The sequence below is a fragment of the Molothrus aeneus genome, chromosome 19 (assembly GCF_037042795.1).
Source record: "Molothrus aeneus isolate 106 chromosome 19, BPBGC_Maene_1.0, whole genome shotgun sequence".
Classification (NCBI taxonomy): Eukaryota; Metazoa; Chordata; class Aves; order Passeriformes; family Icteridae; genus Molothrus; species Molothrus aeneus.
The window spans coordinates 66,682-91,297 of NC_089664.1; the positions used below are offsets into that span (position 1 = coordinate 66,682).

The 24,616-nt window shown below is 45.1% G+C and overlaps 1 protein-coding gene and 1 long non-coding RNA gene across 5 annotated transcripts in view; one reads left to right on the forward strand and one right to left on the reverse strand.

Moving 5' to 3' along the window:
• The window catches only part of LOC136564840 (uncharacterized), a 35,213-nt gene that overhangs the window by 7,285 nt on the left and 3,312 nt on the right, over nucleotides 1-24,616 (reverse strand). Inside the window, exon 1 of one of the 2 annotated variants that reach the window (XR_010784763.1) lies at nucleotides 744-881. The exons of the other annotated variant lie outside the window; for it this stretch is intronic. This is a non-coding gene — a long non-coding RNA (uncharacterized lncRNA). Of the gene's footprint in view, nucleotides 1-743; nucleotides 882-24,616 lie in introns of those variants that run through there. 2 annotated transcript variants of the gene reach the window in all.
• Nucleotides 306-24,411, forward strand: LOC136564839 (ficolin-2-like). Of its 3 annotated transcripts, none has more exons than XM_066563123.1 (10): nucleotides 306-403; nucleotides 684-1,077; nucleotides 14,885-15,047; nucleotides 15,784-15,837; nucleotides 17,698-17,733; nucleotides 19,081-19,116; nucleotides 20,928-21,055; nucleotides 21,455-21,584; nucleotides 22,119-22,253; nucleotides 23,121-24,411. In XM_066563123.1, the coding sequence occupies exons 2-10, from the start codon at nucleotides 928-930 to the stop codon at nucleotides 23,366-23,368; spliced, it is 1,080 nt and encodes a 359-aa protein (XP_066419220.1). In that variant the 5' UTR covers nucleotides 306-403; nucleotides 684-927; the 3' UTR covers nucleotides 23,369-24,411. The 3 variants fall into 3 exon arrangements, with proteins under 3 accessions (XP_066419220.1, XP_066419222.1, XP_066419221.1); XM_066563125.1 differs by having other exon boundaries at nucleotides 14,934-15,047; XM_066563124.1 differs by lacking the exon at nucleotides 306-403 and having other exon boundaries at nucleotides 647-1,077.

Below are 24,616 nucleotides of genomic sequence, written 5' to 3' on the forward strand. Positions count from 1 at the left end.
AAAAAAAAAACCGAAATTCTGCTCCAAGAAAAAGCTCCAACACCCTTTTTGTGTGTTTTATGGAAACACTCTGCCCTTGTTCCCCACCTTTTCAGTTCGGTCCTCTCCTGGTGTATTTTGCCCCTTTCCTGTCACAAGTCATGTCACACCTTCACTGTACTCTGGAAATCTTCCCAATTCACTAACACTCTTTAACCCAGTGGAAATAAACTTGTGGAATATTTTGGGGTAGGCAGCGGCACGGGGCGGAGCTGCCCCACTCTCCCACACCCCGCACGAAGGACGAGCCGCGGGAGCCTCGAAGAGGGACACCCCGCGGCCCTGGGCCTGTCCAGCCCATCTCACCCCGGCCCGCTCCGGCCGCTCGGACGGTCCCGCTGCCGCCTCTCGTGACCCCACCAGGGTGCGCTCTTCTCCCGCCTTCGCTCGGGAGCGCGCGCGTGTGCGCGGGCAGGGCGGGAGTGCGGGGAGCGCGGGGAGCACCGGGAATGGGCTCCGGGGGCTCGGCCCTCAGGCTGCCCGGGCCTTGGTTTTAATTCTCTTCTCCTTCTCCTCTCCTTCTCCTCTCCTCTCCTCTTCTCCTTTGCTCTCCCCTCTCCTTCCCTTCCCTTCCCCCTCCCCCTCCCCCTCCCCCTTCCCTTCCCCCTCCCCCTCCCCCTCCCCTCTCCCTTTCCCCAGTGCAGCAGGTGGGGTTCTAGCTGCCGTAAAAGCTGTGAGAAGCAGTGAAGAAACCCGGACCTTACAGATAAATCAGCGACACTCATTCAGCCCTCGCGGCGCCGGGGGATCCCCGCAGGAGCGGCGCGCCCGGGACGGAGCTGGCTCCGCTGCTGACTGGCGTCACCCGCACGCCTCCCACCTGCCCCCGGCGCCGCTGACCCCGCCACCCGTACCCCCACTTAGGCTCCTCTTTTCCTCTCTGCTGGGATGAACTCCCTAAGGAATGCCATTTCCAGCAGCCTGGTCTGCTGGAAAAAGGAGGAGAGGAAGAGGAAATGTGGTGCCAGAGCTGTGTCGTATCAGGTTGTGTTCCCCCCTGGAGACAGAGATCTGAATCTCTGGGCCGAGGTGGAATTGGTGAGTGCTTGGATGAGTGAGAAATACAAAGCTGTGTTTCGTGTCAGGTACATACAAGCAATGTGTGTATTTGTGATTGTGATATGTGTGGAAACCGACCATGGGACAGTTATAAAGACGAATTCTAATAAATAACTGAGGAAGTAGAGCATGGAAGAAGGCCTTTGAATCTATCTTTTGTTCACAATTAACCTTTATAAGTCTTAAGTTGATTTAGGAGCATTTGAGTTTAAGCGTTAAGGATGTTGCTTTTTGACAGGAACTTTCTGCTTGTAGTTAAGCCTTAAAGAGTTTTGCAATAATAACCTTTTGGAGTATAATTTTAGAATATCGCTTTAGTAAGGATCTTTGAAATTATAGATTTAGAATATATAAAAAAGAAACACGCTTATCTCACGCCTTAACAAAACAGTGAAAAGCAGCTTGAGAAAGGAAGATGAACATCAACTCAAGGATTAATAGTTTCGACCAAGGGAAGCTGGACATCACTGTTATGAGATTTATAGTCCTTGCAATCAAAAGGTGGACCCATACCTGGAGAGCTGGACCTCACCAGCTGGGAGACTTCTTCCTTCTTTCGGAAACCTGACCACCACCATCTGGGGATACTCCTTTCAGGGAAACATCCTGAGAAAAACTAAATCACAATAGTGTATAGAATTGCGACATAAAAATTGGGAATAGAAACTGCTGAGAAAGCTTATGAGTACCCCTCTAAATAGCTGTAAGCCTCAACTATCGGTGTGCAGTTGGAGGGAAAACTTCCCCCACGGTACCCAGCGCTGTATTGCTCATACTTTACCATATTAATTAATAAATTGATTGCTGCTTGAATATTGGCCTAGTCAAGCTTCTCATTTATAACATGAGCAATCCAGGGAACAGGGAACTCGGAATCACAGGTGCTGATGGAACCATTGCCTTAGCTTTGTTTAGTTTGTGTCTGTGAGAAGTGGGATTTGGGCTGGTGAGGTGCTGTTGGGAACAAAGAATGGAGTAAATCCACTTCGGGGATACGCAGTGAAGACTGAGTTGCAGGGAAGGATAGTGTTTATAAACTGTATCAATATTCCCCTGAAACTAGGGCTGCAGCAGGGTTTGGTCTGGGCCTTTGAGGATGAGCCACAAACAACCAAGATCCGGAACCCTATGGATGCTTGAAACACTTCCACAGAAAGGCAAACCAGTAATGATCCCAGAGGAAAAATTATAGGTGATTGCTTACGATCCATGGGGAATTTCCTTTGGAATTATCAATCAGAGAGTGTATTGAAGCAGAGCACATCTTTTGCCTCTTTTTCTGGTCTGTAATCTCCACTCTAACTTAAGAGTTTTGTGTGCTCCTGTGGGTGATTGGAGAGACAGGGACTCCATGGTTTGCATGCATAAAGCCAATTTATTCATTCCAAAAGCTCAGTATATATACTTTTTCAGCTATAGCTAAAAATAGCAGTAATCACAACATGTTTCTTAGTAACATTGCTTAATCATAGCTTTGCACAGACTCATACAGGGATGTACAGTCTTTCATGATTTCTCTCAAACAAAATATACCAAGCACACCATTATCTTTTGCTTTCCCCTTCGGGGGTTCTGTCGCAGACATCTTTTTATGAAAAATCCTTTCCTTAGGATTTTTCCTCCTGAGAAGCTGAGAGGCCTTAGGAACAAAATGTAAACAATGGTTATCTGCTGCTGGGGAATGCAACAGGTGGATCTTTGATTGGCCCATCTTGGATGTTTATAATTAATGGCCAATCACAGCCCAGCTGGCTCACACACAGAGTCTGAGACAGCTGCCTTTGTTATCATTCCTTTCTATTCTTAGCTTAGCTAGCCTTCTAATGAAACCTTTTCTTCTATTCTTTTAGTATAGTTTTAATGTAATATATATCATAAAATAATAAATCAAGCCTTCTGTAACATGGAGTCAGATCTCCGTCTCTTTCCTCATCCGAAAACCCCTGTGAACACGGTCACAGGGTTCTGCTTTGTGTTGCCAAGATTTGTGGCCTACCAGAGTGTCTTGGTTTGGGGTGAATTTGGGAGAAAACTTCTAAAGGAGTTCTTGTAGAAAATAGATTTAAGCGACCCCTTTCTTAATTGGTTTTGGAAAATATTTTTTTGGAGAAAAGTGGAAAAATTATTTCTTTAACAGGCAAAGCATTCACTAGCACAAAAAATTAACAAGTTTATTAAACAATAAAACCTCTTGCTGTTCTAAAAGAGATTACAAACTCAGAAAGTCTCTTTTATGGCCTGTAGCTTGGCTGATTCAGTCTCTTATCAGTCTTTTTGGTGCTGGAAATGCCACAGTCCAGACCTGGCCCAGTGGGCCACAGGTGTGAGCTGCCAGTGCTCTTCGGGTTGTTTAGTCCAGAGCAGATTTAAACAGTTCTAAGAAAAAGAGAAACCACAGTCCTGGTGTCCTGGGTTGACCATATGATGCTTTTATCCCCAATCACCTTGTTCTGTTTATGCTGAATAATAAGTTTTGCCCCTTTAAGACTTGCTCCAGAGAGTGAAGGGGGGAGAGAAGAAGCGCGCAGTTTTTTTCAGACACTGCACTCACTCCTCCTCATTCCTGCTCCTGGACTGTGTTGTCTGCAGATGGACAGACAGTGGGACAGAGCTCTCCTTTGCTTTTAGTTAGTTTTAGCTTGCTGAGGCAAGGAAGTTCCCTGGAGTGTGATTTTTTTTTCTTTTTTCCTTTTTTTTTTGGACCTCCTGAAACCTGCTCTGGACTGAACACCCAAAAGTGCACCATCAGCTAGCATCTGTGGCCCACCAGGCCAGGCCTGGCCTGTGACATTTCCAGCACCAGAGGGACTGAGAAGAGACTGAGTGAGCTCAGCTGCAACCCGGGGAGGGGACTTTCTCAGTTTGTCATCTCTTTTGGAGCGGCAAGGGGTTTTATTGTTTAATATTGTTTAGGTTTTATTGTTTAATAAACAGGTTTTTTCCACTTTTCTCCAAGGAGGTAGTTTCTCCCGGACTGGTTGGGGGGAAGGGCCAATTGAATCTGTTCTCCTAGAGGAGCCCCTTTGGGGATTCTCTCCCAAATTTGCTCTGAACCAGGACACCTGAGTACTTTTCTGCCTTAGCTAGCTAGGAACTAACTAAAAGCAACAAAGGAGAGCTCTGTCCCGCTGTCTGTCTGTCTGCAGACAATGCAGTCCAGGAGCCAGAATGTGGATGGATGAGTGCAGTTTCTGAAAACAAACTGCGTGCTTCTTCTCTCCCCCTCCCTTCGCTCTCAGAACCAGTGGTTCTTAAAGGTGCAAGACTTATTTTTGGGCTAAACAGACAAATGGAAATACAAGCATCATAAAGTCACCCTAGGACACAGGGTTAACATGTCTGTGTCAGTTACAAGCTGAGCAATACTTTCTAGCTGTATTGCCATATGCCCCCATTAAGGCAGCAGTGTGTTTCAGTTTGAAATTTGGGGTGGTTTTGTTTCTTTAGGGTTTGGGATTTTTTCCCAAGTGAATCAGGCCTCCCCTAAATACTCTGTGTTGTTCTATATGGCTGCTTTGGTTATGGGTCAGAGAGAAAGACGGGAAATGACTTTTTATTATCGTCAAATTTTTCCAGACAGAAGTGGGATGTTGTCTTGCCTCTCCCCAAAGCACTGCAGGCACATGGAAATAGCTCAGTTCTGGCCCAATTCTCTGAGAAATAACACCATTTGGGAGGTTTAAGTGCTGATTACAACTCTCTTGTCTCCTGGTTGCAAAGGTTCGGTCCTACAGTCCCAGACTGATGAGGGAGAAAAGGAACTTGTGCTATTAATGGAAAAGCTTCTGTCATTCCTTGTGCAGTCTTTTGGTCCTGTGGTCTGTGTGACTGTCTGGTATCTTTCTGACAAGACTTGTTAGAGATTTAGATTTAGGAATTTAATTTGGGTCTGTTCACTACAAAATCTTGCCAAGCCTGAAGGCCTGGGGTGATGACTGCTCTCAGCAAAGGTACTTTATTAATCCTCCGTCAGATTTCCCTCAGTGCTGTGCAGGGAAAGGCAAGGGTTTGGATCAGGAATTCTGCAAGCAGGGCCTGTGTGACCCTTGGCTTCCTCTGTGTATGTGTCAGTAAGCCAGGGCTGGGACAAGGAAGGATTCGTGGTGGAGGTGTTGCCCTTTGGTGTCATTTTAAAGGTCTGATCCTAGAACGTTTTGGAGGGTCTTTCCAGAGATGCATTTGTAGCTAGATCTCATTCCAAGTGCAGCAGTCCAGGGGAGGGTTCTGACCTCTCCAGACTTCTGCTCAGCCAGGCTGCAGCTGTTGCTGGCTCATACTGGGACTGAGGCAGGTTTTCCAGGGAACTGGAAATCAATAAGGACTGGTGCTCTGGAAAGCAGGGGCCTGCAGGGATTGTTTTTTGTGAAGCTGAAATGAAATTTCTAAAAGTAACACAAAATTCAAATTCCTGTAGTTTTTGTGGAGGTCAGGAGAATCAGATCAGAACTGCCTTTTGTGGTAAGAGGGTCTGTGGAGCTGCATCCCTACATTTGGAGTGATCTGCATGATTAAAATGAAGTCATAGTCCCAGAGGCTAGTTGTTTCTGTTCACTCCTATCCCCAGTTGTCCCCAGCATGTTGCCAATCCAGACTGGTTTCAGACTGTCAGTGCCCTGGTCAATGCAGTCCCCAGTGCCTGAACACAGATCTGGCCAAGTGGCCAATGCCACTTAAAGAGAAATGAGGTTTGCCAGACTTGCTGTGGACGGGAACTACTATGTGCTTGCTTAAGTTTTAAAATTTTGAGTAAATTTTGGATGCATAATCACTTAATTCTGCCTCCAGGGAGAGGGATTTTCTTCACCTCTGTTTACAGATTGTTCTATAGAAAAGCACATAACTTTATGAAGGAAAACAGGAAGTAAAGAGCAACACCCCGTGCTAAACGAGATTATTTTTTTCTTATGGCCATTTATTTTGTGTTAAACCTGTCTTTCCCAGTGTGCTTTGGTGTTTTAGCTATTTGGGAATCATTTCAGACGACTCTTTGCATGAAAACGAGAAGGTGGGGATGAGTGACCAACACCCTGGGAAGGGCTGTGAGTGTGCCTGGATCAGGAGCAAATGGTTAGGGCCTATCTTCTCCTGTTTGGAGCCAGATGTGGCAACACCACAACATAGCAGTGCAGGATCAGTGCCATGGGGAAGGGCTGCACAGCTGCCCTGAGCCCCAGCCTCTGCATCAGCAGGGGTGGGTGGGCAGAACTGCAGCCTCCTTTGCTTCCTTCTGTCTGAACAGCCAGGTTTTGTTTGCAGGGCAAGGTGTGTATCCTTCCTCTTCTCCCCAGTATTTTCTTAATAAGGCGGTACCTGGCTGGCAAGATCTCACATTCTCCCCTCCCCATGCCATCTGTATGAAGTTTCCCAGCCTAGACATCTTTGGTCTGCCACGCCGTACATCACAGCCTCTCCTCCCTCTTGAGCAAGCAGAGGGAAGCAAAAAAAAATCTATAGCTTTCCATCTTCCTCACCTGTCATCAACACTGGCAGCCCTCACTGTGGGGAAGTTTCTAGCAGAAAACATTTCTCCATGTTCATTTCTGAAGGAGAAAGACCAAAAACAAGATGGTGTTTGATGTGATGCTTGTCAGGCCCCCCAGGTTGAAGGCAGTTCAATAGTATTTGAATGGTTACTCTTAATGAAATTGAATAACCTTCCTGGCAGTCTTGGAAGAACAGATTCAATAGCAAGGTATGAATTAAGAGCAGATGGTGACCCAGTACTGGGAAAAAAAGGAAACATTTAAAAGCTGTTGCAGGAAATATTATTGCCTCAATAAAATGTGTAGCATGTCAGGCTGCAATACATCGGACAGTTTTGCCAAGGCTGTACGTGTGGGACAGGTTTGCCCAGGGAGATCAAATGCTGCATCCCAGCAGCAGATGATGCTAACACCAATTCAACAGGAGGGACTGCTCACACTGTGACTGACTCTCTCAATTTGAAAGAGATCATAATCAGAGGTCTTTTTCTTGCTAAAAGTGGCTAATTATAAAAATGTACTGACTCTTGGCTTTGTAGCAGATATGATGAATAATTTTGTTCATCAGATTTTTAAAATTTGTGTTGTTAACTCACTCCTACCCTCCAAGGAGAAAGGGTTTTAAAAGCCCATTTGTTCAGGGAATTGACAACGGTAGATTTTTTTTCTTGTGAGTTTTTAAATGACACCTGGACTTAATTACTCAGAATGAACCTTCAAAAAATAGATCTATCTGAAAGTTCAGATAAGGCAGCAGAAAAAGAGGCAGGATGGAGATTGAGATTTCTTTCGTCTATCCATTACAATTTTCTTTTTGTTCCACCAGGAAAAATAACATCCAGTTATTTCCCTGTTGTAGTGTTCTCTTACCTACCCAGATTTCCTACATTGGCTTATTAGTGGATGTACCTCATTATGTAGATGACCTTCCTGACACCCTGAGAAGGGATCTGTGGAACCCATGCCTGCTAAGAGCTGTATGCTGACAAAGGCTGCATATAAAATATCCTCATTGCTGAAGCCAAATCAAGTAATTCCAAATGAGGCATTCAGAACCAGTGAGTACCTTTGACTGGTGTAGTCTCCCCGAGCCTCGGATTGACATACAGCCTACTGGTCTCACAGAGTTCTCATGAAGGTTAATTATTTAATCTGTCTGAAGCTCACAGTTTGTAATTAAGTCTTCAATTGAAAAGAAAGAAATCAATAATGCTGGATGCAGGGACTAATTTGCAGCTGGAATGTTCTAGTACTCCACACTAAACATAGGAGGTAAGACCAAATACTAAGGTCTGAGAGCTCTTTGTTTTGCACCCTCAGAGAGTCAAGAAAAAATATCAGATGAAATTAGAAGTAATACACTGTATAACTACCTGAGGGTCAAAGTAAGGCACTCCTGGAGCAGCTACTTACACGTAATATACACTTTTATTAGACTATCTTATGTGACTGATTCTAAGATCTTCCTTTTTTATTTTCAGAAAAATATTTTAACCTTTCAGTCACAAAGTTAAGGCAGATAGCTTGCAAACAATATCAGTTTGGATAATTATTTGAAATGGCACCAGTACAGCCCTAGTCCTGCAAATGCCTGTTGAAATACCAACAGAGGATTTGATCTCTTTTTCTTTCTCTCCAACAGCATTTTCCATGCAAAGTGAATGCTATGGTCATATTTCTGTGTTGTTCAAGAGTTGCTATGTTAGTCTTTTAAAGGAAACAAAGCTGGGCACCAGCTTGCTTTCAGTGTTTCTGCTCTAGCCCTTGTCATTTTTCCTGTTTCCCCAGCCCTCAAGAATTAAAACTGGTGTGTGCAAATAGGAGATAGCCCGGAACAGCTTGCAGGGAAATCTTGTACCCTTGTATGTTCCAAAGGCCAATGCTCTATCAGCACATGCTCCAAATAATGAACTACCTTATCAAGGGCTCTAAGCCAAATAAGTAGTAACCAGGAAAACAGGTAGAGGGCTTGAGAAGGTTGCTGTAGGAATGATGGAGGAGTTTGGGTATAAGGAGAATTAGAAACATAGCAAGGAATGTTGGAAACAGGAATGCAAGGAGACAGGAATGGTGGTAGGAAATTTTAGGGGCTTTAAGAAGAAGATTTTGGTAGCTGGGGAAAATATTCTGAGGAGAAATGGGAGAGATGCCAGTCAAAACTAAAAGCTGCTGCTTGCAAGTTTCCATTCAGGTACTGCAGGGAGGTTCTAGATGTTCTCATTTCATTGCATTAGGAAACTATATAAAGCCAAGACAAGAAAGAGCATGGTTCCTCTATAGCTGCACTGCCCTGCAGCCTAATGTGGACACACGTTTATCCTATATCTCTACCCAAGTCTTGTACCATTGAACTTAAAGATGGTCTCTATGAGACAAGCTAAATAAGGAATTTAAATCCTGTAAAATAGAGAGAGCTGGTGTCTCCAAAAGCCATGTTTACTCAGATAGTTACAATTACCATTTCTACAGAATGCTGAGTTACTACTTTAGGCTGCATTTGAACTGGGATAAGGCAGATAGCCTTCCTTTAGACCCATTAGAGTGCACATGGCTTGTGGGGTTAATTTTTGTAGCAGACAATCGCTATTTTGGTTTTAGGTCCCTGGCAATCTTTCAGAAAATACCCATGGACAAAGTTTTCTCCAGCAAGAGAAGTAACTTTATTTTTCACTCTACTTTTAAAAGAAAAAGCCAGGTGCTCCAAATGGAAAGCATATGGCCCCTAGCTAGGAAGCAGTATGTAATTTGTCGCACAGGAGCATAGCCTGGACTTTTGAGCCTGGAGCAAATGAAAGTTACATCTTACTGAAGCTCCCAAACTCTGACAACAGATGTTTCACTGGTGTTCCTCTGCCTAGCTGCAGCTTCCAGACAACTCTTCTGTGGTGAGTGGTCTTGTACTGTATTACTAAGGGATGCTGCCATACTCTTATTTAGACTGTCTAGGTAGGATTAGTTTCTCTCTTTGTTGTTGTTGTTATTCTCATTGCTGTAGACTACCTCCTTTGGCCATTTCTGAGTTCTGTAGTGGAACCAGAGAGCTGGAGACTGTCTGTTTAGGTTTGTGTTTCCATCACCAGTCCCCAGAGTGAGGACTTCAGCAGGGTGGCTGCTAAACAACAGCTTCCATAACAGAAAGTAGAGGAAAACCAAAACCTTACTCCAAAACATTACTGCATTCAGCAAACCTTGTCTTCAGTGTACTTCTCTCCAAAATCTAAAGGAGGCATGTCTTGCAGTTATCCTGGAAGTGAATGATTGTGGAAGTTACACCAATGTAAACCAATTAAATTAATTATAGTGAGCAGTTCTAGAAATAGTTTAATTTTCTATTTCCTGGCAAGTCACTCATTCCTGAAAGGATAAGTATGCATTTCTCCAGAGCAGCAGTGAGCCATACTGTAATATAAAGTAGCCTTTACTTTTCTAGAGCACGAAGGAGACATTTGAACACTATGTAACATTTTCTACAGTCTCTTTTATTTCATTTTGGAATAATTTTTGATTTTGTCTTGGAATTACTATAACTGAAATGCATAGAAAGCTTCACCAATGAGCTCAGAACATTCTCGTAGTGGATGAGGCCTGAGTAGGAAGAACAGGAGTAGACTTGCTTTGTTGGTCCTGTTAGAGGCTAGCCGAAGCATACAGCATGGCATTAAGGATATTATTTGAACCTGTTTTATTTTAAGAAATGTTCACAGCTATTACTAATAAATACTGAGATGAGGTGTTCCCTGCTGAATGAAATCATCTTCGTATTGGCCACTTTTTCCATGAATATGACAACAGCACATACACAAACACGTGTCCTCACTTTTGATCACTGCAAACAGCCAAGGGGTGTAGATGGCATTCTTCTGGGAACCTTTAGACAGGAGCAGTTTGTTCCAGAGTAACAGCTCCTGGCCATCACACAGGCATGAATTTTACAAAGCTGAAAATGCTGTGTTTAGCAGGATGGCCTCCTTAGGTTTCAAGAGAAGCAAACTCTCAGTTTAAGGCTTCCCATGCTCATCTGTGCTGGCACATTGAATCCTTTCATGTCAGAAATTACCATTTCAGTGGGTGATTTTGTTATGGCACTTTTACTGTTAGGATTGCAAGGCCCTGAAACCCCAACAACATAACCACCAGCTTCCCAGAAAGAAGGCAGGATTTTTTTTTTTTTCAGTAACAGCTTTTTTTCATTGCTTTTTTATGTCTGTGAAATATGTTTGACATATCTTTCCTTAAATTGTATTTATACTGTGCTACATAATATTACTTCTTTATACATAATCTGTCTTCTCAAATAAGCAGAAATTTAACAGCATCTAGGTTGGCAGTGATGATGTGACGCTTATGGGTAGAACTGGGCACTGAGAAAGGTATTAAAGCTGAAACAGAAATGTTCATTATGCATTTATGTAACTACAGGTTTGGTTGCTCTTTCAGAGACATTGCAATCAATTGAATGGTCTGTCTTTGCTCTTTCTGTCAAGAAATCAAGGTGGATTTGTAATTGAGAATACAGACTGTTAAAACATTGAAGGTAGGAGATTATGGTTTTTTTGCAGTTGTTTTTTATAGGTTTCCTCTGTACAAAAAAGAAATAAGAAGGTGCTCTCCTCATTCTAGAAGAAATTCAGAAAGTGGCTCTGGAGATCTGAAGTCCACATCTTAGCTGGCAAAGTAGGTATCATTGTCTCTGAGCTGCCTAAGCTAAATCAAGGGTGAGGTATGATAGCAGTGGGATAGCAAGGGATCAGGCAAGGATCATCAAAAAAGGGACTTGGGAGTAGATTAAAATCCCACATCCTAAGATTAAAGCAGAGGCTGAATGGACCCAGTTTGTTACACTGCAAGGCCTTTGGGCGAGTTGGGGCTACACTGAAGTTGAGAGAAATGCTGGTTTAGAAAAGACATGACTACGTGCACATGGCTTGCTAGTAAAATTGCATGTTAGAGCTCTGGAACCTTATGCACGAGAGGGAGAAACCCAGCACATGAGAATCATAGGTGAGTTTGTGGTTTTGAAAAGGTGTATGTCTTGGTTCATAGCATGCCAGTGGTATAGAGCTATCATCAGGCCACATGTTACATATCACAATGCAGCTGGATGTTGCTTTTTTGAGGGGTGGGTAGGTTTAGGAAAGAAGCTGAGAGTTACCTTATTTTGAGCTATCTTCTCTACCTTGAAGCATCTGGGAAACTGAATTTCAATAATTTGTATTTTGAAACTTATGTGTTCTGGAGTTTCCTACAAAATAGCAACACCGAGGGAAAAAAATTTAAATGTTTTGGAAATAGAACATTGTATTTTCAAAATCACGTTTGTTCTTTGGTAGTGTTGCAAAATGTGGAATATGTCAAGATTATCTGAAGTCAGGATGTTCTTTGATGTAAGATCTTTGTATACTTTCAAGCCTAATCAGCCCTCTGCAACCTTCACTGGGTACTGGCATGAGGAAAAGCAATTAAGGACATATTGATCTCTGTGCCAATTTCAAAATCTACCCCCAGGAGTCTGACCTACTTTGGACTAAGCTTGTTCATTGGCAGTCTCCTCCCTGCTCCCAAAAGTAGCTGCACCAACAAGGACACTGCTGCTTTCCCAGATGAAAGTGGGGAGATATTGATGTCCCCCAGGTTGGATGGAGCTCACAGCTGGTAACACTTAGGGGGATGCATCAGTGCTGGGCAGATACATCACAGCTGCCTTCATAACATATGTTCTCAGCCCAACCCAGACCTGGAACCTGCTAATAGAGTACCTGGAAAAAGCAGGGCAAACATTTTTTATTTATTTTTAGATCTGTCAAGACAGATCTAGCCTGAAGTCCTAGAGAGACTGTAATTATGGGGTAATCTGCAAGGCCTTTGCTTTTTGGAGTAACTTACAAAAGGGAAACAGATGAAGGCAGCAGCTTTTGCCTTCAAGTTGAAACAAGGTATTGCAGATGTTTCCACAAAGAGAGCAGAGGCACTGGGCAGGAGAAGGCTTCTCAGTGCAGGGAGCTAGCTCTACATCACTTCCACCTGCCCCCTAGTCCAGACACCAGTCCACTGCAGATGGACAGCACAGGCTGTACAGATGAGAAAAGAGAGGTGTATAGCTCCCAGTCACCCTAGACAGTCCTGCAGGGATCTCTCCCTCCCTAGCACCTGCCAATCCTTTTTCTCTTTCCTTCTGGGAGGCTTCCTCCTGAACGAAGAAAGGATCTGATCTCATTTTGCCCCAAGAACTGCAACACACCAGTTGCCACAATTGAGATGCTTTTTCTCATGTAAAGCAAAACCCAAACTTGAATGCAGACCATCTTGTCACAATACCTCTGATTTTCCTGCAATTTTTCCATATGGGAGAAGGAAAGTAAGGGGTGCATTTCCCTGCCAGAATTGCTTCTTAGGAATTAAAATTACTGCAACATCTACTGGATTATTATTTTATATTATTACATATATGAATAAGAGTATGCGTATGAGTATATATCTGGGCTATATGGGGGATGCTGAATTTAAGTGGCAATCAAATACTTACCTCTCCCTCACCTTCTTCCATTTGCCTAGCATTAAACTGTCATGTATCATTGGAAGTTGGGCTGTTAGAGACACCTTATGACAGAAGTGCTTGAGGGGGAGCTGTGTTCTGCCTCTGATATCCTGGGAAAAATCTCCAATAAATCAGTCTCCTCTGAACTGAGATGTAACAATAAGGAGGACAATTGCCCTCTACTAAAATTCATAAACTTTACAGACTCTGGGTCTGAAAATAATATGATGAAGCAGATTGGATGTCTAGTAACACTGCCAGAAATGAGCAAAGAACAGGGTGAAAGAAACCAGAAATCCTGCTCACTAATACAATGGACAGTTGGGGGTGGAGGGGGAATCAAACATGCTCTGTCTACCTACCCTTGCCTGAGTTTGAACTCTGTCATTCATGAATCATGTACAAATGGAAGCTTGAAGGGCAAGAAGTGGTGCTGGGCTGACAGGCAGGAAGAGTGCTGGAATGCGATCCAGGCTGTGTAGCCTCTCTCTGCCACTGGCCTCAGCTGACCTTGGGCTTTTGACTCCCAGTGCCTCAGTTTCCCCATCAACACAGTAAATTCTGCTCTTCATAAAGGGCTACTAGCAGGGAGGATGAGGGGAGCTGTCTACACTTAGGTAAATTTGGTTTTGCTGGTTCATTTTATCTAAAATAGAAATACAATATGATAAGGGAAAGGCATCCAAAATTTACTGAGGACAGAGGTGAGGCAGGCCGGGGCAGTGAGGCAAGAACGTTCCCATCAGACTTTTGGAAAGTAGCTTATCTGCAAAATAACTTGAGACTTAGCCAGGCCCCAGACCTGAGAGCAGCCAGTGGGCAAGTACAGAGGTGGAGCTTGCACTGAGGCTGTTTGTTAGATATAAAATGCTTGGATGGGTCAGTGCTGACCATAGCACCCGGGAAGTGGCTGAGGGGAGCTGTGCAGAGCAGCACTGGCCATGGGGACAGCAGCCCCAGCCCTTTTGGTACTGCTCAGCCTAAGAGTGACTATTTGTGATGCTGAGGACACCTGCTCAGGTGAGTAAAACACAAACCTTACTGCCATCTCATTGAGAAAGCCTGTTTCATCTCCCCTGATAAGAGAAGGAGGTTGGGAAGGGAGGGGGGAGAGGGGAGAAGTAGCATATGGGTTTTTTTCCTTCTATGCTTTTTTAAATTCAGCTGCCAGTGGGAGGAGAGTAAGGGGAGGCTGAAGTCTCAGCAGCTGTTTAAGAAAGCTACTGGCTCCAGTTAGTGATGTAACATCGTTCCCTGACCAGTGGGGTGTCTAGGAACAGACAGTCTTCAGTGAAGTTTTCCCCCCCCATTTGGTATGTTTTTAGTAGGGCCTCCGTGCAGTTACCAAACGATACAGAACAATACAAAGGATCAGTCTGGGGATGCTGCACAGCACAGCATTCTGACTGTATCCCCAAGAAGGCCTGGGGCAATTTCAAACAGGAAATCAGGAAATTTAGAAGAACTCTTACCCTTACTGTCCACAGATCCACCAGTGTCACTTACTCTGCTATCAATACCCCACTGGGGCACCTCTCAGCTTATGTTTTATTAACTACAGTATATTTGTCATGCATGCAATGTCATATATATCAGCCTCCTCTCCTACTGAACTCCCCTGAAGCCAGAGAGATGCAGAGTCTGGCTCCTCTAATATGTGAGATCCTCACTGCCATCTGTCAATCCATTCAACACCCTGATACTTCCATACTCAATGCTTTTGATTACACTGTTCCTCAAGTTCAAAGGATTTGGTTTCCTCTCCAAGACATTTCAGAGCCTTAATAATCTTCACAAAGACCGTCTTCATTTCTCAGAGGTGAGAATAGTGGGACTGCGTGATGCTGACCGACTTGCCATTCTTCAAGGATGTCCAGGGATCCCAGGTGTCTCTGGCCCAAAAGGAGAAGCAGGTCTCCCAGGAACAAAAGGTGAGGCCCCCAAAACCAGTGATCAACACTGTGAGATGAGATGGTTTTGTTCCTTTGCATAGGAGAAGCAAGCTGAGGCTGGAGCAGTAGCTGGCCTGGCACTGGCTGCTGTGAGGAACTGGAGAACTGGAGTGAAAAACACCCCAATTAAACATATGCTGGTAGACATGGAGTGACCTGTTTCTTCCTTAAGTCCTGTCACAAATCTGATGTGATCTTGGGGTGTGAAGTATCTCATTCGTTTCTTCTACAGAAAATCATCCATTTATTTTTTGGGTCTGTATTCAAGAGTCTGGGTGGGAGGGAGGCTAAAATGCTCCTGCCTGTTTTTTGGGGAACAGTGTGGGAAATGTACTGGCAACCCCTATTCCGGGGAGTAAGGGAGATGGGGTTCCTTCAGAGTTTTCATAGCCAACTCACAGAGAAGGTCAATCATGTCAGCTGAGCGAGATGATCCACCATAGCAAAATCCATGGACTGGCTCCACGATGTATCAAAGCTCATAAGAATTCATATATGAACTGCAAATTTAGACTTTGAATGGCAATACCAGTGTAGTAAGGCTTCAATAGAAAAAAAGGAGTAAGGTAAAAGAGTAAAACTAAGTTACAAGACTGAATCTGATTACCTCAGCTCCCCCATTTCTGTGAAAGCCAAGGCCCAGTTGCCCAGGCTTCTTTGACTCCCCGCTCTGGTCAGTTTGTAACATGCACATAAAAAATTAATCTCTTTGCAGGAGAAATGGGAGACCAGGGATTCCCCGGGAAAGCAGGACCACCTGGTGCAAAAGGTAATGTGTAACATATGCAGCTCTAATCTGTAAATGCCCCCAAGCTCGGGACATGCATTAGGAGACTGGGTCTACAGAGGTGAACTGCAGGACTGGCCATAGGCTAAGAAATGGTGCTGAAGTAGCATAGGAAAAGCCTGATTTGGGGTATGGCTCTTGCATGGAGTGAACACTAGAAACAGTGTCCTTGAGTGTCTGGGACCACAACACAGAAGAAGATACCACTCTTCTCAGAATTTCTCACTGACCCTAAAATCAGACCTCTTCCCATTCCCTATTCCTACCCTAACTTTCCCCCAGCACAACAAGCCTGCCCAAATGCCCCCAGCCCTGAGGAGCTTTGGAGCTCTCCATGGAGCTTCAGCCCAGAGGCCTGATGCAGAGGCACTATGCTGAGTGCTTGTTCTGCCAATTGACAGGGGCAATTTAAAGAACATACCAATGGAAAGAATGGTCTTATTTTACTATGAATATAGAAGTAATACATAAGTTAAATAATACATTCAATAAAACTATATGCTTGGCTTTGGCAACAAGCAAAAAATTAGCAAGGTAATGCACCTGATCATTACTTTACAAGAGGCAGGATAGTGATTTAGAAGGATACATCACTAATTTCCTAAGTACTTTAACATCATCCAGTTGCTGGGGAGCCCTGTTTCACAGAGAGGACCTGGACAACCCTTCCTGGCAATTGGGGAAATCCTGCATGGTGTAGGAGATCCCATAGGTGAGGTCTCTGGATTTCCCCTGAAAGGGAGTCCAGTGTTTATAGGCCCAAATCAGCAAGTCAAAGTGACTCGATTTTATTTTTAGCTCAGGAATGCCTGAATCTGATGGCATGCTTTCAGCTTAGCCAGGGCCAGCGCTCAGCCAGAGCCCAGGTCTTGGCTGGGAGGGTTTTCCCCTAAAATACCTTACAAACAAGCCTCTCAGTTGGAAAAGTTTCTTAAAATTATACATTTCTTGCAGATAGCTACAGAAGGTTATAAACAGTTAGCATAAGCATCTTTGTCATCTATTTTTAGGTAAATAATACTGATGGTGTTAGTCACACAATATTCACGATCCATCTTGTAAGTCTACTCTGGCTCAGCCCTGCTGCTCAGGCCTAGGCATATCATTGCTTTCAGCAGCTCAGCCTTCCACTCGGTGTGCAGTGCCCACTTGACCACAAGAACGAGATCAAACATTGGCACAGAATGAGGTTTCCTTTGTAATGGGATGAACCCCTGAAGAGGACGATGTTTATTGAGAAACTGGCTTTCACTGCCCAGACTTGCTTAGGACCTTCAGCAGGAACGTGCTGCAAATACTGGAAAAGTGTCTCTACTAAAGAATCCAGCTGCCAGCACAAGGGAACTTGTGTAGGGACTGAGCAGCACTGACTAACTAAAGGGAAGACACCCCTTTTTACGTGCTGAATATGAAGCTATTTCCTGGCCAAAAGTACCCAAGACTTGAACTGAAATGCCAGTAGGAGATGGACAAAACCACTGAAAAACCCTATTGATCAAAATCTCCTAAGTGCCTGACTGTAAAGAGAAAGCCCCCACAAAAAGTCACTGAAATGGAACTGTGAAGCCCCATACATTCCAAGAGAGGGAGAAGCAGCTCTCTCTCCTCTATATCCTGCTCTTCTTGCTGTTCCTGAGAGATACTGCTGATCAAGAGAACAGCCAGGCTGAGGCAGCAGCACCACCTGGGACACTCAGCCAAGCACTGTAGCTTTGCTCCTCTTGACAGCCTCTCTTGTACATTTGAGACATATTGAGGGGCTGGAGCAGCCATTTGTAGAGGCACAGTAATTCATTTGCATTGGATAGTCTGTGATGAGCATTTTCCTCTTGTATTTTGTAGGAGCAGCTGGAGAGCCTGGCTTCCCAGGACTGAAAGGTAAATCACACTGTGCTGAATTTATCATGTGAGCTACTTTGTAAACTTCTACCCTGTGCTGTTCTCCTACATCAGATGAGAGCAGTTACAGAGACTGGATGGGGCTGTTTGCTGACAGTTATACCTCATCATAGGCTCTGCCCTGGTGCAGGTGCTGTGGGTAGTCCTGCTCCCAAACCAGATGTTCAGCAGCAGGTGCTGTCCTCAACTCAGGCAGCTGGTGCTGCCACCTGGCACCATCAGCTGCAGAAGCCACAGGGCTGAGGGACCAGCCAGATTTGGGCAGATCTCTTAATATTCTCATGCTATGGCAAAATGCAGAAGCTCAAATGAAATTCAGTTGCTGCTAGTGCCAGAGGAACGTGTCTCTACCAGCACTAGCAATAAGGTATTAGGGAAACGTGGGTTTTTTTCCCTTATGCCATCATCCTGCATGTGAAGGCCAGAGGCACCCACCACTGAGCACCAGTCTGCACTGTGGCTTCCCTCTCTGGAATTTGGCTGGCAATCACTGGGTCCAACACCACTGGTCTGGCAGATGGTTCTAGTGCTCCAGTTGTCACTGCTGCTCCCAAACCACTGGCTGAAGCCCTGTACCAGCAGCAGCCACTTCCCTGATGGGACTTGTAACTCTGCCTTTCCAAGGTGCATTGCTTCCTCCTTCCCACACTCGCCCACTCCTATCCCACGTGTCCTAGCCCAGTGGGACTCACTGGCACAAACTGCTGGTAGACAGCTCCATGGGCTGCACAGCAGCAAGCAGAGCAGCTGGGTCCAACAGAGACATGTCCTGTGTCAGTCTCACCATTTGGACCTCTAAGCCCTAAAACAGATGCCAGCATGAATTAGATCACGCCAGGGCCAACAGGCCAAGAGAGGCATGGCTGCCACTCCTTGTGCATAAATAGATATTTTATATATATATATATATATATAAAAAATTTATATTTATAGTGTACCCCCCAGTGGCCGCCCCATGATGTACCTTCTGGTCAACCTGGAGAGCTCTTCCAAGTGTCTGAAGCAGCTGGGTGTCATTGCTGTAGTTACAGGGGTTTGTGACTTGGCTTCCCACCTGCCTCTCTGTGCTTTCCTAGGTCTGTGCAGATAGGCTGGTGGGCCTCCTCTGGTGGGCCTGGTAGCAGCCAGGACAGCTTATACTGAGCAACCCTTCCTACCTGCTTTCTCTATGCCTTTCATTTGCTTGGTGCAGATGAGCCAAGCACTTCCTCTAACATAACAGCTCTCCAGTGCAGCAGGATTTGTCTTGGCAAATCTCAAGTACTGGGAAGGGGAGTGCTGGGTATGGAAGGTGAAGAGCAATTGATGGTGTTGTTTGTCTAACAGGAACAAAAGGAGAGCCTGGATTTCCAGAAATATGGGGTAAGTTTCATCCTAGGTCTTCACAACACTGGTTAGCTTTGCAGAGTGGATGGTGGTGGACTACCTGCACCAGAAGTCAGGACAGGATAGGAATAGAAACAAGTTCAGAGTGACATTGAAGAATGGAGTAAGGAAATATCACTGTTATCTTTGCGTCTCACAGACACATGCAGCTTCTGTGGGTCTACTCTGTACTCCAGCCATGCTGAGAAAGTCAGGTCCTCTGAGCACTACTTAAATGTCCTGTTCTCCATGTGTCCTGGAGGAGATCGATTTGAATTTTTCAGAGACTTGGTGTCCTGATTTCTAAGATGAAACCACTGCAAACACCTGTATGGACATGTGGCTACTTCAAAGGCAATTATACTCCTGCACTTGCAGTGACACCTTTAGTATTTGCGGAGTTCATACGTGTGATAGTGCTCAGACTAACTTATTCACTGGAAGAAAAAAAGAAAAATAAAAGAAACAATTTTCAGTCGCCCCATCTGTCTCCATGAACTAAGGACAGCTACAAACTGCTCTGGCTACAGCTGGGTGCTGTAGGGCCACAATAAAGGCTCAGACAGATCAAAGCTGCTGTAACACCTGACAGATTGGGATGCCACTGAACTGGTTCCTTGCTGCCCCAGACACTTCTCTGGGCATGTAAAAGATTTGACTAATAGGAAGGAAAAGGAAAAGGCCAAGCCCAGGACCATCTCCCTCCTAGGAGAGCAGGATACCCTGCCTGGTACAGCTGTGTATGCATGTATCACACACAGCACACTGGGACACATGCACCACCAGCGCCACCATCTCTGATCATCCTCCCAGGCTTTCCCTAAAACAACTACTGATGCAGCTGTAGGTTGGGATGTCTGATAGGGACAATTCAGTCTCCTGTGAATCTGAACTTCTGTCAGCAGGTATGGTTTTGGGGAGGGAAAAAAGTATACATAAGATGCATATATATGCACACACACACACACATATATATATATACAGGTACATATTCAAAAGCACTTTGTTTCTTGGGGAGACCTTAGTGTGGCCTTCCAGTACTTAGGGGGTGCTTATAAAAAAGCTGGAGAGTGATTTTTTTGCACGGGCAGTGACAGGACACTGTCACTGTGTGATTTACAGAACAATTTACAGCTAAAAGAGGAGAGATTGAGATTAGATATTAGGAGATGATTCTTTACTCAGAAGGTGGTAAGACCCTGGCACAGGTTGGCCAGAGAAGCTGCGGCTGCCCATCCCTGGAAGTGTCCAAGGCCAGGTTTGGATGAGACTTGGAGCAACCTGATCTAGTGGAAGATGTCCCTGCCCATGGCAGGGCGTGCAATGAGATGAGCTTTAACGTTCCTTCCAACCCAAACCGTGGGTGATTCTATGATTCAATCCATAAAGGATGAGCTGAACACTGTTCACTGCCTCACAGGGAGCTGTCCTGTGTCACTAACTCCTTTGCTGTCAACTGCACACCCACTCTCTGTGCCCTGCATACATTCTGGAGCTGGGACAAATTTCTGGATCATGAGTTTGTCATCTTTTTCAGAGCAGCTCCATCATCCAGATCCCCAAAAGTCATTGCAGATGAGAGGAGTCTCAGCACCTTAGACTATCTTTCTTAGAAGGTGCCCATCTCCCCTGCAACATATGTGCCCAGAAGCCAGGGCAGAGTTTGTCTCCCAGCAGCTCTACACTAAGATCCTGCATTACAAAGAGCCACCTGGTTGCTGAAGGGATCAAAGGCTCAAGGCTAACGTGCTCCTGTGATCAGTAAACACATTATAACTCTTTCCACTTGATCTCTTTGATTTGTACAGAACCGGGGAACTGCCAAGAACTGTTGGCCAAAGGGAAGATTTTGAGTGGCTGGTACACAATCTACCCCCAAGACTGCAATGCCACCACTGTCTTCTGTGACATGGACACGGATGGTGGGGGATGGATTGTGAGTAGGATGAGGAGAGGGAGGTTTACATGTTCCTACAGAGATTCTTGTTAAGGCTGCAAAGGATGGCTCAAAAATAGAAACACACAGCTGAAGTTCACACCTGCAAGCCAGAGTGAATCCCTCTGGACACAGGGGATTCCCCCAAGACTTGTCTCTGGAAGCAGGCTGAGTGCCACAGACCCACTCCCTGCTTAAATCAGCAAATAATTTCCTTTTCATTTCCAAGGGCCTATGGAAGAGATCATTGAGCAAGGGATTCTTGTGGGATTTGCTCCCCAGACACCTACAAGAGTGTCCTGATGCAGGGGAAGCATTCACCATGGTGGGCATGTCCCCCAGGAGCTGTGGGTGCTTTTGAGTGAGGGATGGGCTGGTAGGGCTGAGGGTCTCTTTCAGGTTTTTCAGAGGCGCTGGGATGGGTCAGTGAACTTCTTGCGAGATTGGGATTCATACAAACGAGGCTTTGGCAACCAGCTGACGGAGTTCTGGATGGGGAATGAGAACATCCACTTCCTCACCTCTCTGGGTAAGGTCTGCCTCTGTCCCAGGCTGGGGCCATGAGAGTCCAACCCCTATACGACATTGGGTCATTGCAGACCTCTGAGTTTCTCATATTCATCTGAGGCCCCCACTGTTAATCCCAAACATGATGCAGGCTCTTGCAGCCTACTGCACACTGGAAACTGAACTCTAAAAAAAGCAAAACTAGAAGTCAGGGAAGAGAATGAACTAGCTGCATGATCTACCCTGGAGACAGGCCAACACATCTTCCTACTTGGACTGTTTGTGATGGCATCATCTGGTCCATACACAGCCTTGGAGTTACAGCTGTGTGCAGGACTCCTGCCCATGACCACCCAATATCATATCTGAAAAGGTGCTTCCCTAGAAAACCATCAAAGGTATAGGAGGCTCTGCAGGAATTTTAAGGAAATCAAAATCTCTCAAGTAGTGGCAGCTCCTCTCAAGTTAGCTCACAGCACCTTAAACCCTCCACTCTGAAATCCAGTGGCATACTCACCATCTGCCCTGCACCACTGCTGTCCATCTTCTCTTCTAGGACCCTGTGAACTCCGTGTTGACCTCAGAGACTTTGAGAACAACTACTATTTTGCCAAGTATGCTTCATTCAGAGTTTTAGGAGAGTCAGAGAAATACAGACTGATTCTAGGAGACTTCCTTGGTGGAAACGCTGGTAAGTTTGAGGCAGCTCACTGGGAAAGTCTGTTTCCTAGAGCATTTCAGAAGTGTTCAGCTTCTATGCAGAGATGTATCATGCACACTCCTTGTATCAGCTACATTTTGGGTCAGTTTTTTAAAACTGGCCATGGTACCTCAGGTACTGAGTGACCTCTGGGTACAGGGATGGAGGGGGACATGCATCACCCGAAGAAATGTGATTCAGAGCATTACCTTCAAGCCCAGCCCTATGGTTTAGCAGCAAATGAGCCCGGTCCTGGGCAGCACCCCATCCAATTGACCTTCCCAACAGCTCTGCATCAGCCAGGTCAAGGTCTGCTTTTGGTTACATTGGCAGGAGACATTTGCCCAGGAGGTCTAGCATTTCTAGGGCTGGGGTGCTGTTCAATACCTGCAGCATCAGCACTCCATCCTCTTAATACCCTATTTTTAATATATTTTTTTAAGTAAACAAATCTTCTTCAAAATTCAATATCCATCATTCAGGAATGAGTGAAACCAACACCTGAGAGAGCAGTGCTCTAGGTTTCTGTGGCTTTGCACACTGCAACCTTGTCTGGTAATTCAGACCTGTATATCTGCAGAGAACCTGAGCATTCCAAGAGAAGTGACATCTGTGTACCTGTGAAAAGAATCTGGCCCACTTGATTCACAGGCATAGATAAATTCTCCATTTGTTTTAGCAGAGCTAAGAATACTTTTGTCCAAGACAAGGAGGAAACCTGGGCAAGAGAGCAGCAGGATTTATACAACATGCCTTGCACCTGGGAAGGGCCACTGGTGCCCAGCAGGGGTGCACAGACACATCAGTGTCCTGTTTGTGATCCCTACTGCATTAACTGTGAACGTGTGCTCTCTGCAGGGGATTCTTTATCGTACCACAGGGACATGCCATTTTCAACAACAGATCACGACAATGACATGAGTTCCTTTAACTGTGCCACAGAATATAAGGGAGCGTGGTGGTACAATGACTGCCATTACTCCAACCTGAATGGGATGTACTGGATGGGTGCGCATGGGAGCTATGCTGATGGCATCAACTGGAAGACAGGCAAAGAATACCACTACTCCTATAAGCAAACGGAAATGAAGTTCAGGCCAGTTTAACATGGTGACAGGGTGCCTGACTAGGTCCAAGAGGTGCCACTCACCCACCAACAGAAGACACAAAACAAAGTTGCTTGGGGACAAAAATGGACCAGAAAGGGTACTACAGGTTGTCCTTTCTGCCTAGAGCAGGATTTTTGAAGCCAGAAGATATCGGTACTGGTTTGAGCTTCTGTAAGCACCAGATCCTGACCCTCTCTCACCCTGACTACCTTCAGCAGCCCCACTGATGCAGACTGAGCCCAAGCACCTTCTTCTGAAAAGTGTGTTATCTTGATTTAAAGACCAGGTGATGAGTGGGGCCAGCGCACCTCAGTAAAGCTCTCTGATATTACGACCCTAAATGGTAATTACTGCTAATCTCCAGTACAATCCATGTATATGAAGACTCCAATATGCATGCAGCCTCTTTCTATTGGACCCAAGAGCCATCCAAAAGGCACTGAATTCCTGACCTGTCCCACTCTCCCTGCAGGCTGTGATGGAGCCACAACATAGAACAGTATGGAAAAGACTGAGCTTCCAGCACAGTATGTAGGAATCCACAAAATCTGAGGGTTTTGGGAAAGCTGCAAAAGGCAGGCCTCAGAGACAGCAGAACTGTGATTAGAGCTAAGCAGTAGCCATGAGATAGGTCAGCAGAAAAATTATTTAAAAAGTAGAAAAGCAAGGACAAATAGAACAATGGTCTGTGTATTAACGTTTGTCTAGAATAACTCCCTAAGCTACAGAAAAGTTTATCTAGCAAGATATTAGGAAGTTTGAAGTTAATAATGTGCATTGTGTTTTAAGGCTTACAAGTAGGTATTGTATTTGAAATAAGCAAGCATTGTTTTAACCAAAGGTACATGTGCTTATAGTGGTTGGATAGAACTACTGTCAATATGCTTTTGCTTTGTGTGATTGGTCAAAAAACTCATAAAGTTGTAACATTGAGTTCTTGGTCTGCTGCCTGGGATGTGAGCTGATGGCATCTTCCTATTGTCATAACCATGTAATGAGACTGATGCTGGAAAATAAAACAGCTCAAGGCACGGTCCACAGCAGTCCCGTCCTGTTTGGGATTTGTACACATACCCCTGGCCAGCAATACAGTGCTATCAGTATCAGCACTACCAGTTTCCCATTTCTTTCCCCACATGTTCCAGGACCTCAGGTGGGACCCCAGCTCCTGGAACCACAGCAGAGTTGCTCAGCACTTCCCACCAGGACACAGCTGCAGCTGGGCCCAGAGCCAACTTTAGCCAT

Bases quoted from the DNA above. Each gene is read 5' to 3' on its own strand.
- LOC136564839 (XM_066563123.1), top strand. From the start codon at position 928: ATGAACTCCCTAAGGAATGCCATTTCCAGCAGCCTGGTCTGCTGGAAA. The intron at 15,838-17,697 runs GTAATGTGTAAC...TGTATTTTGTAG, and splicing joins AGGACCACCTGGTGCAAAAG to GAGCAGCTGGAGAGCCTGGC. The intron at 19,117-20,927 runs GTAAGTTTCATC...TGATTTGTACAG, and splicing joins TGGATTTCCAGAAATATGGG to AACCGGGGAACTGCCAAGAA.